Here is a 20,756-nt window from a genome sequence, read left to right as displayed (position 1 = left end):
GATGCATAATAACATATTTAATCTTGCTTTTCCAGAAAACTAGACATTACATATCTATTACTGTATATCTTCGCCTATAAGTCAAATTGTTTTCACCAAAAAATTATTTTATAACTGGTGTGTGTGTGTGTGTGTGTGTGTGTGTGTGTGTGTGTGTGTGTGTGTGTGTGTGTGTCAGCTTATAAGAGAGTCAGAAAATTTCGCCAAAAAATATTACTATTTTTTGGATGATTTTACAAGTTTTATTATTGAATAGTATCCTGTATTTATACTCAAATATGTTAATTTTACAAAATTATTTTTTATAACTTATTTTCGGCATTAGACTGGTTTTGATTATGGGAAAATGAACACATAGCTTTGAGTGTTATCATAGTGATCTGTTAATAAATAAAGTTGTTGTCTATACACAAAACCATGCTGTACATTTATGGTTATCATTTGCTGAAAATAAGAAATACTTCCAATATTTATAAGTTGTTTTTCATGGGTCAACTTATAAATGGGTTAATAAAAAATAGTTTTCAAGGCTTGAAATTAGGGACCTGACTTAAAGCCAAGATCGACTTATAGGCAAAGATATACGGTACTCAACTTAACAATTGCAAGGTTAATACATACAAAAAATATTACTTCAAAACACAAAGGATGAATGAAGACATGAATAAATTAGTGAACAAATAAATAAAAACACCAAATGAATGAATTACAACCAACTCGAAGAAAAACTTGGCTTCATATCAAAGGTACATGTAAATGTCTGAATGCATATTAATATAGAATCACAGATTTTTGTTAACAAGAATAGAAAGAACTGGATGCCTTGATTATAATAGATTAAAATTTTATTTCTCTTTGTTTATAATGATATTAATCTTATAACTAATAAAAGAAATAACAAATCAATAATTGCCCTCTTCTCATATTGGGCATGCATAATCTGATGCAATCAATAGTCTAGTTGATACTCTGGCAAAACAATTTCAATATTTTCGCAATAGTAATTTTACTGTCACACATCTGCCCCAGGTTGGGTCCCTGACTTTCCAGAGATAGAACTACGGGGCTGACATGCTCGAAACCTCTGTGGTATATGAGCATGGTAAAAACATACGCAACACAACTGTCACTTCCTTATGTTAAGCAGTAAAGGCAAAATCTTGTAAAAAAAAAAAAATCTTTTGATCACAATAAACTCACGTCAGGTTTTTTTGTAGTCGTTGTCGTCATCTGTAAGTAAAATAGATTGAAGCGTGAAAATTATATATTATAAACAATGAAAAAACACAAAAGGTCCAGGCTCACAAAAGATCAATGAAAAACACAAAAGGTCCAGGCTAATAATAGAACAATGAAAAACACACTAGGTCAAGGCTGACAAAAGATCAATGAAAAACACACTAGGTTCAGGCTGACAATAGAACAATGAAAAACACACTAGGTTCAGGCTGACAATAGAACAATGAAAAACACACTAGGTTCAGGCTCAATAGAATAATGAAAAACACAAAAGGTTCACAAGGACAGGCCCATAAGTTTTTCCTTCCTGCTGCTGAACACATTACCTTCTGAGATAGAGTTACTGTAGTTGTCATGGCACATTACCTTCTGAGATACAGTTACTGTAGTTGGCATGACACATTACTTTCTGAGATAGAGTTACTGTAGTTGTCATGGCACACTACCTTCTGAGATACAGTTACTGTAGTTGGCATGACACATTACTTTCTGAGATAGAGTTACTGTAGTTGTCATGGCACACTACCTTCTGAGATACAGTTACTGTAGTTGTCATGGCACATTACCTTCTGAGATACAGTTACTGTAGTTGGCATGACACATTACTTTCTGAGATAGAGTTACTGTAGTTGTCATGGCACACTACCTTCTGAGATACAGTTACTGTAGTTGGCATGACACATTACTTTCTGAGATAGAGTTACTGTAGTTGTCATGGCACACTACCTTCTGAGATACAGTTACTGTAGTTGGCATGGCACATTACCTTCTGAGATACAGTTACTGTAGTGGGCATGGCACATTACCTTCTGAGATAGAGTTACTGTAGTGGGCATGGCACATTACCATCTGAGATACAGTTACTGTAGTTGGCATGACACATTACCTTCTGAGATACAGTTACTGTAGTTGGCATGGCACATTACCTTCTGAGATACAGTTACTGTAGTTGGCATGGCACACTACCTTCTGAGATACAGTTACTGTAGTTGGCATGGCACATTACCTTCTGAGATACAGTTACTGTAGTTGGCATGGCACACTACCTTCTGAGATACAGTTACTGTATTTGGCATGGAACATTACCTTCTGAGATAGTTACTGTAGTGGGCATGGCACATTACCATCTGAGATACAGTTACTGTAGTTGGCATGACACATTACCTTCTGAGATACAGGTACTATAGTTGGCATGGCACATTACCTTCTGAGATACAGTTACTGTAGTTGGCATGGCACACTACATTCTGAGATACAGTTACTGTAGTTGGCATGGCACACTACATTCTGAGATACAGTTACTGTAGTTGGCATGGCACATTACCTTCTGAGATAGTTACTGTAGTGGGCATGGCACATTACCATCTGAGATACAGTTACTGTAGTTGGCATGGCACATTACCTTCTGAGATCAGTCATTGTAGTTAGCACGGCACATTACCTTCTGAGATACAGTTACTGTAGTTGGCACGGCACATTACCTTCTGAGATACAGTTACTGTAGTTGGCACGGCACATTACCTTCTGAGATACAGTTACTGTAGTTGGCACGGCACATTACCTTCTGAGATACAGTTACTGTAGTTGGCACGGCACACTACCTTCTGAGATACAGTTACTGTAGTTGGCATGGCACACTACCTTGTGAGATACAGTTACTGTAGTTGGCATGGCACATTACCTTCTGAGATACAGTTACTGTAGTTGGCATGGCACATTACCTTCTGAGATTACCTTGTGAGATACAGTTACTGTAGTTGGCATGGCACGCTACCTTGTGAGATACAGTTACTGTAGTTGGCATGGCACACTACCTTCTGAGATACAGTTACTGTAGTTGGCATGGCACACTACCTTCTGAAATACAGTTACTGTAGTTGGCATGGCACACTATCTTGTGAGATACAGTAATGTAGTTGGCATGGCACATTACCTTCTGAGATAGTTACTGTAGTTGGCATGGCACATTACCTTCTGAGATACAGTTACTGTAGTTGGCATGGCACACTACCTTCTGAGATAGTTACTGTAGTTGGCATGGCACATTACCTTCTGAGACAGTTACTATAGTTGGCATGGCACATTACCTTCTGAGATACAGTCACTGTAGTTGTCATGGCACATTACCTTCTGAGATACAGTTACTGTAGTTGGCATGGCACATTACCTTCTGAGATACAGTTACTGTAGTTGGCATGGCACATTACCTTCTGAGACAGTTACTATAGTTGGCATGGCACATTACCTTCTGAGATAGTTACTGTAGTTGGCATGGCACACTACTTTCTGAGATACAGTTACTGTAGTTGGCATGGCACATTACCTTTTGAGATACAGTTACTGTAGTGGGCATGGACGACGTCCCCTCTGTAGCTGCTCGTTTTGCTCGTGCAACTGGCTGTCCAACTGTTGTCGACTGATTTCCCGTTTTTTCTGGAGCCTAAAATAATATCATCAATATGTAGATGGATTTATATTACTTCAAATGAAATTAACATACAATCCAGTCATGTTTTAAATTTGTACGTTAAATCTCAAACCACACAAGTGGGTTTTTTCAATTATTGTACAGATTGTTCTTTAATCATTGAGAAAAAGCATCATTGATGAGACTTGTTAGATTAAATTTTGTAAACACCTTTTAAAGGTGGGGAAGTCAGTAAAAAAATTATATGGTATTAGGTGAGTGTGGAAGAGCTCCTCTCCAACTTATTTACATGACTCGTGCTATCAAATACTGGTGCAAATTAATAGAGCTTCCTCTTTTCAGATTGCCAAGACAGAGTCATGTCGTGCTTAAATCTCTTGATGATGCAGGTCATACTACTTGGGCGACAGGCATTAAACAAATTCTTTTCAAACTTGGTTTTGGATTTGTATGGACAAGCCAGGATGCAATATTGTATTAATATATTTAAGCAAAGACTATATGATATTCTACAACAAGAATGGGCATCCTCTATGAGCAGTTAAAATTCTTGCTATTATTATAACCAGTATAAATCTCTATTAAATGTTGAATGTTATTTATACATGAATATCCCCTTTAGATTCCAAATTGCATTATCAAAATTTAGATGTAATAGTTTTGGTTTGTGTGTAGATACGGGTAAATTTTTTAATATTGTATGTGAGAGAAGATTATGCACTTTTTGTCAAGATAATAACCAGGTTTTTTTTTTTTATTGAAGATCAGCTCCATGTATTATTTGTATGCATGCCCTTTGTGAAAGTAAATGCTGGTCAACCATTTACAATTATCTTCATTAATCTGATGTCATCTCAAAACATTTTTTTTTTACTAAATTTATCAAAATTCTTATACTATGTATTTAGATTGAGAATGAATGGTGATCTTTTTTTATACTGAATATTTATAAATGCACGGACTTACTGTTACTATAATATAAAATTAAATGGCAGACCGTTATGTGACTAAATCATATAATGCATGCTCTTAAATTGTGTAAATTGACTGTATTTCGGGCCAGAGGCTTTTTAATGAATGTATGTCATACATTTTAACATTACACAAACACTAACCTTTGTTAATTTCATATTAATTCTACAACAGTAATTATTCATTCTTGTTAAGTTTTTTGTAACTTGCTGTACAATGTAAAAGAATTAAAACTCGTTAACATTATTAAATTACTGAGAAATACATTTTGTTTTGAGGGCTTAAATGTTCATATTTTTACAATGACATGCATGCAGCTATTATGGCTGCCACTACATAAATGTGTAGACTAGGGTCTGGAAAAACTGTCATTATGTTTGCTATTTAAATGTGTAGACTATAGCCGTTGGAAAAAAAGGTATTATGGTTGCAACTATTTAAATGTGTAGACTATAAAAACTGCCATTATGGTTGCTACTATTTAAATGTGTAGACTGTAACGGCTGAAAAAACTGCCATTATAGTTGCTACTATTTAAATGTGTAGACTATAAAAATTGCCACTATGGTTGTTATTTAAGTGTGTAGACTATAGTGATTGGAAAAGCTTCAATTTACAAATGAACATGACCACATGACCTTGTTCTTGAATGAAATATGCATGCAAATGGTGTTTTAGTCTGAAACACAACACTTAAAGAACACTCATACTGGTAATAATAAATTCAGGGCATATCCAAATTATTTTCATGATCACCTTTATGTGCCAATCAAGTAATGTTAATCATCCCCAATAAACACTCACCGCTTGTTTCACAATAACCATCTGAGGACTTTGAGGACCAAATTCCTGAAAATATTTGCAAGTAAAATAAAATAAGAAATTAAATCATTCACTGTAGGAAACTTACATCACCAGACATGAATTCAAAAACTTCAATGACAGTGGTGGGTTCCCATATGGGCTTTAAGCTCTACACTTGCATATTATCATATAATATTATTAATAACTCCATATGTACCATTCAGGACTTTAATGGCACATCGTAGCACAGTGGTAAAGCGCTCACCTGATGCTCGGTCAGTGTGGGATCGATCCCCGTCGGTGGGCCAATTGGGTTATTTCTTGTTCCAGCCAGTGCACCATGACTGGTATATCAAAGGCTGTGGTATGTGATATCCTGTCAGTGTCTGTGGGATATTGCATATAAAATATCTCTTGCTACTAACGAAAAAATGTAGCAGGTTTCCTCTCTAAGACTATATGTCAGAACAACCTAATGTTTGACATCCAATAGCTGATGATTAATAAATCAGTGTGCTTTAGTGGTGTTGTTAAACAAAACAAACTTTTTTTTTTTTAATGGTATGTAGTAACCCACTATTAACCTGATAGACTGTTTCCGACTTATTCTGATGCGTGCACAAATTCTACTTAGAATATAATGGATATATTGCAGTTGTCCTCAGTACAACGGGATGCAGATGATTCGTCCTCTGGATGTTTTGTCCACAGACGATTTGTCCACTAAAAATTTGTTTACTGTTGAACTCGAGATGATTCGTCTACAACCAAAAATTGTTCTTGGACAATTCGTCCACTATAAATGTTTTTGTATTGTTTATTTACCGTATATTACGTCCACGGACTATAAATGTATGGACACTTTTTATTTTAATAGAATATCGACACAGAGAATTGCCAGAGAAGTGCAGATTGGAACCTAACCTAACAGCTTTGCCATGCCAATATCCACGGCAGAAGGGGGGTTACCAAGTATGATTGGGACAATTTGATAGACACTGTCTATTATAGTTATAATATTGTAATTATAATAGGGAATGGGACTAAATTAGTAAATATATATATATATATATATATATATATATATATAGCTTGTGGAGAGTATAGCTGATCGAAGAAAAGAATAACAACATATCAATAAAGTAATATAATGGACACAGACAGACAATAACAAGTTGATAGTGCCACTAAAATTTAGTTTGTTTCATATATTAGTAGTTTACCACAAAATGAAAATAATTAACCATTTCAATGGCTAAAAAATAACATTTTAGATTTATTGGTCTAAATGTTGTAATGAAGTGGGATGAATTGTCTGAGGTGAGTGGACGAATTGTACAGTGGACGAACCGTCTGAAAAGCACTACAACAAAATGTTATGAAAAGTTCTATACAGTGTTCGAAATAAGCACTTGTCTGTCCCGACAAATGAAAATCTATTTGGATAAGCAAAATGTTCCTTGGTGGTTGTCCAGTGGACAAGTAGAAATTTTCACTACAATTTTATTTTTAGCAATCAAAAACATCATCCTGGTACTTGAATAAATCAATCCATTTATTTGGACAAGTGAAAATATTGGCGGACAAGTAATTTCTAGATGTACCGGTATTTGTCCGATGGACTAGTGAAAAATTATTCTTATTCTTACACTGCTATATATATACTAAGTATATTGGTGAAAAGTTGGTAAAATTTCAATTTCATTTTATTAGAGCATGTTTTACATCACCGTCATTGTGGTCCACATCATGCATCCAATGACATACATTTACCACTCAGCATGTATTAATTAGAAACCAGGCAATCTGCTAAATATGATTGATATGACCTCAAAGACTTTTTTGAACATCAAAGAGCAAGTCATTATACATTCAGCAAAACAACAACAAAAACTTACTAAGTTAATATGAGAACTGTGTTGGGCACATTTTTCAGTAGTAGTATTCAAAATGTAGGAAAACTTTGAATAGTCAAAATGTGTATTTAACACTGTTTCGGGGTGCTGCAAATAGCTGTTCATTATCTCCTGAAAAGACAAAAATAAACAAGGCCTTAAAGTTACAAACATTATTCTAACATCATTTATTATATTTGCAAAATACAAACACACCTACACTTTTAATAAAGTGTTATTCTTATCAATGGCTATTGTGAACTGCCTACTTGAAACAAGAATAACTGTTACCATATTTGTATTACTGTAAATCATAAAATATAAACAATATTACTGTAAATAATAAAATATAAACATATTGTGACATATTAGTGATATATTTTTTTAGGGAGGTCTGCATATCAAACATTAAACTAACCGTTAGTTGTAGGATTGACATATGTTGCTGAAATTTCACTTCATATCCATATTTTGAAAATAGTGCAATTTTCTAAATTATATTTTCTTAAAACATAATTAGATGGACTAACATCATTCAAATTTAAAAAACATTATTACTATGCTTTGCCACATTAAAATAAAATGGTCTTCTTGCCTTCATCCCTGTCAAAATTGAAAACTTTATTTTCGCGGAATAAAATTTTCGAGATTTAATGAAAATGGGTCAATTTGCGAACATTTATTTTCGCGAATCCCCCAACCCCCATCAATAAAAAAACCGAAGTACAGATGTCAATAATTTTGTTTTAAAAACGGAACTTAGTTTTGCCGGTTGTTACGCTAATCTGTAGAACTAATCCTACATGTACACATGAGTGCTATACACATAAAACAATAGTTTTCCTGCTTTAACCAATCAAGACTTTATTGTGAAACATCTGAAAATAGCCCAGACCAGATATTTTCACTTCCACATTTTTAATATACTGTGATAATGCATGTTTACTTCCGTCGTTTAACACGTGTAGACTCTGTCCGATGAACTGATCGCTAGCACATGCGAAGGAAAACAGCATAAAGCTTTTTAGTGTTTTATTATCATGTATCATCGTGTTCTTGATTTAAAGTTTTAAACAGCTTTTGTGTTTTGTGGTTTGTTCCGTGACAGGAGGGAGCACCGCTTTGATACTACTAACCTCGTACATCGGAAACTAATGTGGTATAGTTGAATGAGACTACATTTTTTCCCTTTTTTGTCGGCCTTTATTTTTGCGTGGAATATATTTTCACGAATTTCATTCACACACGAAAAACGCGAAAATAAATTCCACGCTAGTATTCTACAGTAGTCACAAATTTTCATATTGAGCATACCATTTACACATTGGTATTTTTATATTTTTTATAATTGTAGACAAAATATAAAATTTAAAGATGAAACAAATAAAGTACATAAAAAATATGTTGAATATGTTATATTTAATGCACATACAAAATATGTTGAATATGTTATATTTAATGCACATACAAAATATGCTGAATATGTTATATTTAATGCACATAAAAAGCTAAAATATTGTTGTCTTCAAACAGCAGTAAGTAAAATGTGCTGAGGTGTAATCAAACAAATATTTCTTTTCTCTGTTAACTTACAGCATTATTTTCTATGCCGTCAAACTCTTGTGCACATGGCGATTCTCTCAACAGATACCTTATTTTCAAGTCTACGTCATCATTGTCCGATCCGCAGTCCACTGGAAATAACAAAGTACTTTTCAGTTTCAAATTAACTCTGCTAAAACAACAGCACAAGCCATAGGATTTCAAATTTCATGGAAACACTTTTTGGGTTCTGTGCCCTGAGATCATCGGAACCCATCGGAAGCTGTTTTTAGGTTCCATGAAAACAAGTTATGGGAACCCATTTCTTATACCATAATGCAATGGATTGTCAAAATGCTATGCAGGTTGGGTAATATGTTCGAATCTTGCCAACTGACTTATTATTTTAAATGACAACAAATGAAGGTTCCAATCCAGCCAACTGACTGGGTTTTTTTTTACATCAAATAAATAATATATATATATATATATATATATTTATCCTATAACTTACCCATGATATCCATGTCATAAACCCATGTGATAATTTACTTTATTAACCCGGTTAATAATGGTATGCAAATTTGCAAAGTCTCTAGGTTATGTGTTGCCGTAGATGATTCATTTGCTTACAAGCCAACAAGACCTGTGTACCGGAGCGTAACGTTTTCAAAGATTTGTTTAAAATGTGTGACGTTAAACTAATCTGCGCTAATCTTGATGACGTCATATTACCGATGGCGGCGACTTTAGTACTGTGATTTACTAAACAATTAATTAAAATGTTATTTTCGAAGTGTTATAGGATAAATAGAATTCGCTACTCGTGTTTTTTAATATGTAAAATATCAACCATGTCTAGTTAATTGGTATTTGTCGAGGTTCTGCCGAGAAAAATACCAATTAACATAGACTCGGTTGATATTTTCCATATTAAAAAATACTCGTGACGAATCCTCTCTCTCTCTCTCTATATATATATATATATATATATATATATATATATATATATATATATATATATATTTTTTTTTTTTTTTAATTTTTTTTTTTAAGCCAGCAGTAATCTTTATTTTTCATTATATTTATAACTGTTCGATCTCTTTCACTGACTTTTCTGTCAGTTTAGTGTAATGTTATATAATGATTATGATGCACCTTTAATTCCACCTGCTGCGGTGACGTATGTGTAAGCATCGTTCTGAGGCTTTGTGTCTGTCCTTGAATAAACTAAATGTGGAGATTCATCATTGTCGATTATTATATATGTTAATAAATTTAATGATGCTCAGTAGTTCTGAAAATCACCAAGTCCCCAACTGGCTGTTTGCACCATCACTGAGATACACTGAGTCACGGCGAGTGCTGAACGCATGATCATCGCACGATACATCGATCTGTTTGCATTACAGCCAGTTCTGGGTTGAAAAAGTTGAGTCCGCCAAACCTACTGATTATCCAACGCACAAACCCGTGGAAAGAGACACGTTTTCAAACTCAATATTTTCGACACAGTTGCGCCCCTTCCCCTCCCAGAATTTTTTTTTGGGGTATGGTGCTATGGAATTTAATGCAACCACAATCAACAGGGGCTATGGGGGGCCTTCCTCAGAAAGAAAATGGGTTAAGTTTAGGGTTAGAGTTAAGGAAATAATACAGCAATGATCAGAGTAATTAATTTGGTCAAAAGGTTAGCTTTGAAAAAAAAATCTGGAAAATATTTTGGGTATGGCGTCATACCCATTTTACCCTTTGGCAGAAACCCTGCCTCCACTCCACATTACATACCGGCCTCGGTGGCGTCGTGGTTAGGTCATCGGTCTACAGGCTGGTAGGTACTGGGTTCGGATCCCAGTCGAGGTATGGGATTTTTAATCCAGATACTGACTCCAAACTCTGAGTGAGTCTTCCGCAAGGCTCAATGGGTAGGTGTAAACCACTAGCACCGACCAGTGATCCATAACTGGTTCAACAAAGGCTATGGTTTGTGCTACCCTGCCTGTGGGAAGCGCAAATAAAAGATCCCTTGCTGCTAATCGGAAAGAGTAGCCCATGTAGTGGCGACATCGGGTTTCCTCTCAAAATCTGTGTGGTCCTTAACCATATGTCTGATGCCATACAACTGTAAATAAAACGTGTTGAGTGCGTCGTTAAATAAAACATTTCCCCCACCCCCACATTACATACGCATGCTGTTTTGACCGACAGCTACATAAATATAACAGTTTACGTCATTTCCGCCCTTAATGAAAAGACAGGAAATAGTGGAGCTTATTCGATTGTACATGTACAATAGTAAGAAGGATGTCTAAAATCACAACTTTTTTTTTGTATCATACTAAATGAATGGCCCCTTAAAACTATTTATTTGGGCAATTTCATAAGCATCTCACGTGTAATGGTCACTGCAAACTCTACATCTAACAGATATCAGATCGTTATCGACTTCGACTTCAAAATCACCACTAAATGGCCATTTTTAAAAAGTTTTCAAAGAAATGAATTCAGACTTTTTCTTCTTTGGAGCAGATGTCATGATTTTTTTAATCGACATAATAATCATGGGAAACGAAATTTCGGTTCCGTGGTTTTGCCGAAACGCTACTGGTAACGATAGTTACCGTGAAATATGACGGCCTGCAGCAGGGTATGAGATAAAGTTTGTTTTGTTTAACGACACCACTAGAGCACATTGAATTATTAATAAAATATCTGGTAATTTTGACATATGGTTAAGGACCATATAGATATTGAGAGGAAACCCGCTGTCGCCACTTCATTGGCTACTCTTTTCGATTAACAGCAAGGGATCTTTTATATGCACCATCCCACAGACAGAGTAGTACATACCACGGCCTTTGTTACACAATTTGTGGAGCACTGGCTAGAGCAAGAAATAGCCCAATGGGCCCACCAGTTGAATGGATCCACTGAAGTGGTTCGATCCTGCGATGCAAGCACCTCAAGCAAGCACTCAACCAACTCGGTTGAATTCAGTTTAGGAAAATATTTTGTGTTTATTTTCTTTTAAATCCCAAGATCACGGTCCCCACCAACTCCCACAAAAAAACAAACAAAAACAAAACAAAACCCAACAGATTTTCAAAATACATGTACACGTGTTCAAAACTAAAATATTGTTTCTATGAGATTTTCCGGGTCTCGACAAATACATTCCAAAATCCATATGTACTGCCCCTATTTCAAGAATAAAACAAGAATTCAGTGGAATTAAATGTCTTGTATACATGTACAGTGAACGTTTTGGTGCACTGTGATAAACACCCATAGGTGCAACTATAAACCAAGTTTCATTTGACCAAGGACATATAATTTGTGAAAAACTTAAATAAATGCTAAACTTCAAAGCAAAAGTTGCCGCTGTTACAAAAATAATACGTGTATCTCACTTTTTTACTTTATAAAGCCGAGACTTAGAGAATACTCAAGGAGCTATGAGGCAATACTGTTTATCTTGCATGATAAACGGCATTGCCGAGTAGCGAGTTAGGTCTTCTATTTATTACTTATTCTTACACACCTGTTAGTGAGAACACCATGTGTTATTTATGATATTACACATACTTGTTAACACATGTATGTGTGTGTTAACAATTCCAAGACATTCGACTGGCTGCTACTAGCTGATGACTAGGTCACCAATGCTATACGTTCAATAAAAAACCAGCGCAATAGAAATCGATTACATTGTAATGTATAGTTAACCTGACAATCATGTGTCTGTGATGCATAAGTCAGCTACAAGTGCAACGGCTGTAACTAACTTTTAGTCTGGTTCTTGAGGATATATGTAAGAAATAGAATAACACATTCTCTCGTTAAATCCATTTTAAAACAACTCATTATGAGATAAATGGTATCTAACGGACACTCATGTATTGTTCTCTATTTATCAATCTTTATAATTTTGTGGAAGATTTTGAAAAGATACTGTTATTGAAAATAAGTTTGCAAGCTGAGAACAAGAGACAGCATTGTGTCATATATGTAGCTGTGACGTATGTATCGCTGATGACTGCTACCATGGAAACTATTCTTTCACTTAATTAACCACTGCACACACTAAAATGATCAGCTAACAGTTGTGACATCAAAGCCTATAGTGAAGCACAGATTATGATATCAAAATTTATTAACCTAGAGAAAGATAGTCTTTCTTTCCCCACTTCTCTCTGCCCATATATGGGTAATAAAAAATGTACTTACTAGTTACAGAAATCTTTGTGTTACTGTTCATACATTTGGGGAATGCATGAACTTTTGTCTCCTGGAAAAAAGAAAAAAACCAAATGTAAAATGTTAGAAGTACTGTTACATATTTAGATAATAACTAATGAGCTATGAGGAATTGCTGATTATCTGTCCCGAGTGAATTAATGCTGTAAACCAGAACCTTTAATTGGCGGGGTTTTACAAACATTTCCTTCACTTCCGGTACAATAACTGTTCAAGCCCATTCTTAACATGGATATAACCTACTAGTAGATTATTAGGGTTTCTGCCACGGTATGAAGGGTAAAATTACACGTACTTACCCTAAAATCTTGGAAACTAAGTTTCTAAGTTTTAAAAAGCTTATAGTAAGAGAAATGCTCTTTAAAATGTCATAGGATATGGAATTTAAAAAGATTTCAAGTCCATAACTACCTATCAGGGCTAGTTATTATCTGTTTTGTACCTTCAAATTATTTTCTGGCAAAAACCTTGAATGTTTATTTGAAATCAATAATTTATTTTGTTTTCAAAATGTCATCACAACCATACACTGCAATCTTTGAAGGAAACTTGCTACATTTTTCCATTAGCAGCCAAGAATCTTTTATTTCTTATACATCTTTGTAAGAGATGACCCGTTGTAGATCAATTTCTTATCCAAAATATGTTGGAGATCAGTTCTGAAGCATGTGATTGGCTGTTCCGAGGTCATGACCCAAGTAACCATAATGCATGTCATCTGTGTCTATGACGGCATCAACTTAAATACACCTTCGACCTACTGTAATGTTCAGTCTTTTTATTTTGTGTTTGTTCATTAATCCCATCATTTTGTTGATATTAGTATTCAATTTTTTTTTATTCTAATACACTGTAGGCATATAATGCAAAAATAACCAGTTAGGTTTCATCTAAGCAGTTCCCATTACTGATAATATTAAAACTTGATAATAAATCTCCACAAAAGTCAAACTTGATCTGTAACGGTACAAGATTAAAAAAAGAGTTTATTTTGTTTAACAACACCACTGGAGCACATTGATTTATTAATCATCGGATTAATGGATGTCAAACATTTGGTAATTCTGACACCATTTTAGAAAGGAAACGATACTTACCTGAACTTTATTGTTAATGAAAATGTTCCTGAATTGTGAAGAAAAACCTCACAATTAAATGACCAACAAGCAAACGTCAACAAATCAGATGCAAGAGAAAATAAACCAAACAGAGTTTGAAGCATAACGATGTTACTAATGTCGTCGGTATATCATCAACGTCCCTAACTGCATTATGCTTTAAACTTCGTTCAGTTTGTTTTTTCGTGCACAATTTGCGCAATCAACATCTGATTTGTTGTTGTCTGCTTGCTGTTCATTTGTGAGGTTTTTTTGTCACAGTTTGGGAACATTTCCATTGACAATAAAGTTCAAACAAGTAAGTATTTAAATACAATACTTTACCCTAAAACCATTAATTTCAGAAAGTCGTTTTTGTTTATTCCTTAAAATTACCGATATCGGGTCCACGTGATTCATAGGAATTTAGTTAAAAATGGAGGTAGATAAATTAACATTTGATGTGTATCACACAACCGTACACGTGCCTGATCAACAAGGCCAAATCATTTAATTTTTATGATTTTCATGTCACCAATTGTTAAAATGTTTTGTCAGTTATTATATTTGATTTGCAAAGCTTTTGTACCTCGTAGAGATGTATCCATTCAGAACTATAAATAATTTTGAGTGTATAAATCTGTATGTTAGTTAAGGGAAAACTACTTGTGTTTTTCCTATTAGCCAAACAGTGTTATGTTTTTGGGCTCGAAACGGTGTATGGCCAGGTCACCAAATGGGACCAAAGTCCCATTTGGGAGACTTAAATATTAAAAAATAATGGCATTAATTGCCCAAATAATATTATTTGGGCGAAAAGATTTCCAACTGCACCCCTACTTGGGATATTGGATTAGCGATATCAAGTGGATATTGCATTAAACACTACAAACGACGTAGTGCTAGGGTCTGGATTTGAACAATAGCTGAGTACACTAACCACTTGGCCACACAAATAAAAAGTTCTGCATTTTAATACTTATAAATCTCATATGGTGCATTTTGACAGAATGAACCGAATGCCTACAGAATAAAACAAACCTTTAGTCCCATAATGCCTCATTCTGTCTTCTGTGCTATATTTATTCCAAAAGCACCCTTGTGGAGGACATTTTACACAGAATAGTCAAAATGTCTAATTTTTCAAAGGCAAAATGTAGCGATACTGGATTACGAAATATATTGTTGGTTTATAGAACAAAATGTTTTAAAAGGTATTGTATATTTAACTAACCCTAAGCATACACTAATTTTAACAAATATTGTTGGGGTGTGTGTGTGGACGGAAACAATACCGACAAGTTTGGGCTACTGAAAATTAAATTTTAGTGGGCCAGATATTTTGTTTTGGGCCACCATATTTTTTGGCTACCTTGAGGGAAGGACTTACCTTGGGCACTGTCACTAACCCTAACCCTATTTATGATAAGTATTTATAATGTTCTTTATACATGACAGTGCCAAAGTAAAGTCCTACCCACGCGTTCCAAATAATATTAGAGGCACTGATTTTCCGCAATCGCAGAAATACCTATCTGAAACGGAATTCCCGATTTTTTTCCAAAACATTGTGAGCTAAAACTGTCTGATATTTACTCAAGTGAAAGATATATTATGTTATGTTTGCTTATTAATTTTTAACATTTGCGGCATTGCCATATTTCCAATCTCACAAAGGAATGCAGTAATTGCATATTGTATGCCAGGCTTTGTTCAAAATAAATTATACAAGGGAAGTGGTTTATAGTGCAGGCCTTCTAGAATACGGTGGCCCGATGCCCGAGGCCAGTGTTTTTTTTATTCGGGCCAGTGAAAGTTACTTTGTGCAATCCCGATGGCAAGTGATAAAAAAAAAAAAATCTTAAAACAATCTACAACGCTACGTCCTACGATCATACAAAAACAAAAGAAACATCTACAAGTCACTTCTTTCGATTTGCTATCACATGCAATATTTCACTAACAAATAGTTGGCCGCCAGTAATCTCTGACCCATCCATGACATCAATATACCTACTGATGTAACTTTACTTTTATTACTTTTATCTTCAAACGTTTCCGTCCATCATTATATTAATTACTAGCCCGAGTACTCTGACTGTAAGAGAGCTAGACGGACACTTGGACATAAATACGCTCTCATTACAGTCAGAGACCAACCTATGTATATTTTTGGCAATTCCTGACTACCAAACGGTAGGCAAAGATTCCCGCTCTAATACCACAACAATCCTATGTTTGACGTCAAATACCTTTACATCGATCATTTTCGAGTTAACTGATACAAAAAAATCCACATATTAATCACTAATACACATACTACAGAAAGAAACCTGACAGCACCCACATTCAGCTACGCTTCGTGACACTCCGTCGCAACAATTACAAAGCTCGGCGATCTATTTCGAGACGTAGATCACGTGATCGCCACTGGGCGATTCCGCCTTGTGCAGCAGTTACAGGGGCCGTCTCATACGGCTAATTAATTACCAACTAGCACTTTGTGTTCAAATAACATATCAAGATCTTCTAAGACAAGCTGATCTCAGAAAAACCTTAATTACCCACGAAGAGGAAGGGTGCCAGAGTCACACAAAAGGTGCTCTTCGAAAATTGGGCACTTTATAGTGACGGGAAAATCAGTGTCGGCCGCCTGTTGAAAATCTGTTCCAGATTGGTGCATGTCGTTGATGACTGACACTGCAACACTAGTGATTTTAAAAGTATTTTAACTGTAGTTTGAGTATAGTGCTGTGTTTTGTTATGAAATGTGAAATAAAGTTATAATGATTTCAAGATCGTGTATATTTGCTATACTTAATCATAGACTAGACCACACAGTGATATTCTACATCGATACTGACATGACTGTTGATTATAACGACTGTTTATCCAACAGCAATAAGGCAAGCATAGGCAGAGAATCTGTCAACAGTGGGCTAAGGACGTAAGCCTATATAAGATGGGGGGGGGGGGGGGGGGGGGGGGGGGGTCGTCTCGTATCATATGAAATGATCATCAGTGGCAACATACGTATGTTCATTTAAACCTTTGCTCACTTTACAAGGTATATTTACACGTCAACTTTTATTCGTCAACAATAAAAATAAGAAGTCGCATACCATGACAAAAATAAGATACCAAGTACGAAATGGCTATGGTACGAAATGACTGTGGTACGAAAATGACCAAAACACTATGGTATGAAGTGACTATGGTACGAAATGACTAATAACCACGGTAGTATCGCCAATTGTCGAAAACCGTACGAAATCGAAAACCGTATTATTTTACTTCCGAGTATTTTGTAATATCTGTGCATGTTCGATCGTTGACACGACAACAACGTCTTGTCAAGGAAGTACACTTAAAACAAATTTCCTTAAAAATGCGAAAAAAACCCGGTAAGAATAAGTTTTATGCACAATGAAATGTATTATTACAGTTAATTTGTAACCTTTAATCTTATGGAATGAAATGCAAATGCATGCCTAGCCTAAACAGTAACAGGTGCACGACAGAATCCACACAATCAAACACGTCTGCTAGCACTGCCGATGGAGTAATGACTGGTCAATTCCGGATAGCCGCTTTAAAAATAAAAATAATTTTTTTTATTTAACGATGCACTCAACACATTTTATTTACGGTTATATGGCGTCAGACATATGGTTAAAGACCACACAGATTTTTAGAGGAAACCCGCTGTTGCCACTACATGGGCTACTCTGATAGCCGTTTTCAGGTCACGTGATTGTCACATGACTTTTTGCAGGGGGGGGGGGGGGGGGGGGGGGAAGCCGATTTTATGTTGTTGCCATTACGTTGATAACGTCATAGTACGGTTTTCGATAATCATTTTAAAATGACATTTTCTTACCACCTGGTGCAATTCTTGATGGAACAGAAATAACATGTGATTATATACTTACCTTTTTATTTCTAAATTGAACAAGGAAAACATTAATGTTGTTAAATTGATAGCCTGACATGATTGAGCATGCGCACCAGCCATTTCCTCTTAGGCCAAGTAAAAAAAATTGTTTGGTTCCTGTTACATGCCAAAAACAAATAGGGTAGGTAGGTAGGGAAAACTCCCCCCCCCCCACCCCCCCCCCATTTTCGAGCTAATATTTCCTGAATAGTATAGCAGATTAATATATTAAAAGCTCTTTCTTTGTGTTACAGTGCAACTGACAATACATACTCTAATGAGAATCATTAATTATTTTCTATAAAAAAAAAACCCATGTCGTAACCTAGTCAAACCACAATCGGTATTAATGTAAACACCACCCAAGTCTAATACTACACGGTAAGGTTATAAACTACGATAACACTAAAATAACACTATAATTTGTTCATTGGAAAAAAGTTTTAATATCAAAGGCAGCGCCTTCAATAGTTTAAGAAGTAGCAGGCTACAACAGTGATGATAGCAGGGGGCAAAGCGGGGGGTCTGGGGGCCCTCCCCAAGAAACATTTGAACTATTTTGGCACCTTGTTTGGATCCCTTTTGTAGGAGACTTTATTAAAGAAGAGAAAGCACTTTTTTTTTTACCATCAACGAAAAGTAGGCGGCGGCAAAAGCTGTTTCAGGCGGCGATTTGCCGCCGGAGACCGAGTACTTTTGAGGGCTCTGCAAAGGTCTGATCCACAACATGGTTACACCCCCTCACAACTACAGCAACAACACTGATCTTCCCGGCCTATTTCATTGCCAGTATTGCAGTAACAAAATGTACATCATGAACACAACGAAGATGTCAATAAAAATTAACAAAATAAGTTAACAAAAAGATCTCCATACTAACTATCCTCATAGCAGAGATATCAAAAGAAAACAACTATTTTCAGGAAAACAGTTTCCCTTTTGGTCGTCCATAAGGACACTGCACAGTATCTTTGCACTGTTGACAAAGAGGTAAAACAGGTTTATAATTTTGCTTTTAAAGGTCTGATCCACAACATGGTCACAACTACAGCACTGCAAACGCTATTAAATGTGAAAAGAGTTGTCATTTCTTAAGGTTTTGGGTACTACCAGTTCATTTCAAATGCCATGGATATCATCATATTTAATAATAAATACAGGGGTTATTTGTTAAACAAATGCAAAATATTGATAGAGTTGATGTCTAAATATTTAATTTAAGTAATCTTTTCAGCATAATCGGCTATTTTCATGTTTACTCTTTATGTTTAACATTGAATCGTAACTCGGTATTTCTAGAAGTTCGATTACGTTTTAGGGAATTCCCCTACCAAAATAGACTGGAAATGTGTATCATTCTGCTTTTTAACAGTAAACTAGGGTAACATTTTGAAGATTGGATTCACAAGTTCCGAGTAGTTCCGAATGAGTACGAGAACACGTCCGAGAGCATGTGGTGTCAATGGCGTCTTCCATTTACAGAGTAGAATGTCAAAAATGTGCTCATTCAAATCAAATAATATTACACATGTATTTAAATCAATTTCAAATGAAACGACATTCAAGGAATCGGAACACCTCGTCACATTCCGCTACGCTTATATTTCGTGGAAATGTACGAGGAGTTCAGAATGGCTCTCGGAAGCTTTTCATTTGGAACTCTTCGGTAGTAAAATTGCTCGAAGTGTTCCGGGTCTTCTGGTGACGATATCTTGGACTGACAGATCTCGTGGCATCTCTCTGCAGTTGTTGTTTTTAGAGTCGACAAAAATTAGGATTGATATTAATGGATTATTAAATAAAACAGGTGGAAAAAAAAAAGGGTGGGGAAAGGGTGGGGAAAAGGTTAAAAAAAGTTTAGGGTCGGCACCAAAAATTTAGGGACGGTCGGGTAACCGGAACCAAACAAATTTTTTTTACTACGCCTTAGTCGTACGGTTTTCGATTAAACGAGGATACACACAACGCAGGTTACTTCTGACGACAATAAACTCCTTGATTTAAACATTTACTTGATTTGAATGTTTCTTTGGTTACAAACAAAAACTAATACTTACAGAATTGTAATTAACAGTCCAAACTCCTTCCTCTGGCATACACCTAATGTAATTGCTCACCAAAAGTATCAAAAATATCTTGTACACGGATATCGCCATCTTGCTTTGACAACATGAATCACTAGTTCAGCACTAAATGAAGACGTGGGTAAATATTGTTTACCAGATAAAAGTTGTTGTTATTATATAAGAGAAAAAAAACAACATATAACCTATGACAGTCTGCATGAATAGGGCGTTAAAATTGTATTCTAATACAATATTTTTTAAAAAGAAGTATTAAACCAGAACACATACTCGGACTAAATTTTATTTTACAAAGAGGAATTAATATATTAGGCCCAAATATTTAAACACTGGGATAGTAAAACTATAGATTTGTGGTTTCATGGGTTTTACTATCGCAAATTTTATTATTATTTAAAAAAAAAAATTGTTGTTGACATATCACGGGCATAGGAAGGTACCAAAGGGACACACACACACACGCGCGCGCGTACAAATATATAGAAACCATCGCTGATGCTAGAA

General features: G+C 35.3%; 1 protein-coding gene across 1 annotated transcript in view; it reads right to left on the bottom strand.

Annotated features, from left to right (window-relative positions):
* The window catches only part of LOC121371638 (transmembrane protein 87A-like), a 41,541-nt gene extending 21,209 nt beyond the window's left edge, over positions 1-20,332 (bottom strand). Inside the window, exons 1-7 of the mRNA XM_041497671.1 lie at positions 20,226-20,332; positions 13,108-13,168; positions 8,932-9,032; positions 7,342-7,470; positions 5,444-5,488; positions 3,563-3,679; positions 1,201-1,230 (exon numbers count right to left, since the gene is read on the bottom strand). Coding sequence (XP_041353605.1) covers positions 1,201-1,230; positions 3,563-3,679; positions 5,444-5,488; positions 7,342-7,470; positions 8,932-9,032; positions 13,108-13,168; positions 20,226-20,324 — 582 coding nt within the window. The 5' untranslated portion in view covers positions 20,325-20,332. The remainder of the gene's footprint in view (positions 1-1,200; positions 1,231-3,562; positions 3,680-5,443; positions 5,489-7,341; positions 7,471-8,931; positions 9,033-13,107; positions 13,169-20,225) is intronic.
* Between the last annotated feature and the right edge of the window lie 424 nt (positions 20,333-20,756).

The sequence above is a fragment of the Gigantopelta aegis genome, chromosome 4 (genome assembly GCF_016097555.1).
Source record: "Gigantopelta aegis isolate Gae_Host chromosome 4, Gae_host_genome, whole genome shotgun sequence".
NCBI classification, from domain to species: Eukaryota; Metazoa; Mollusca; class Gastropoda; order Neomphalida; family Peltospiridae; genus Gigantopelta; species Gigantopelta aegis.
This window is presented reverse-complemented; position numbering and strand designations above follow the sequence as displayed.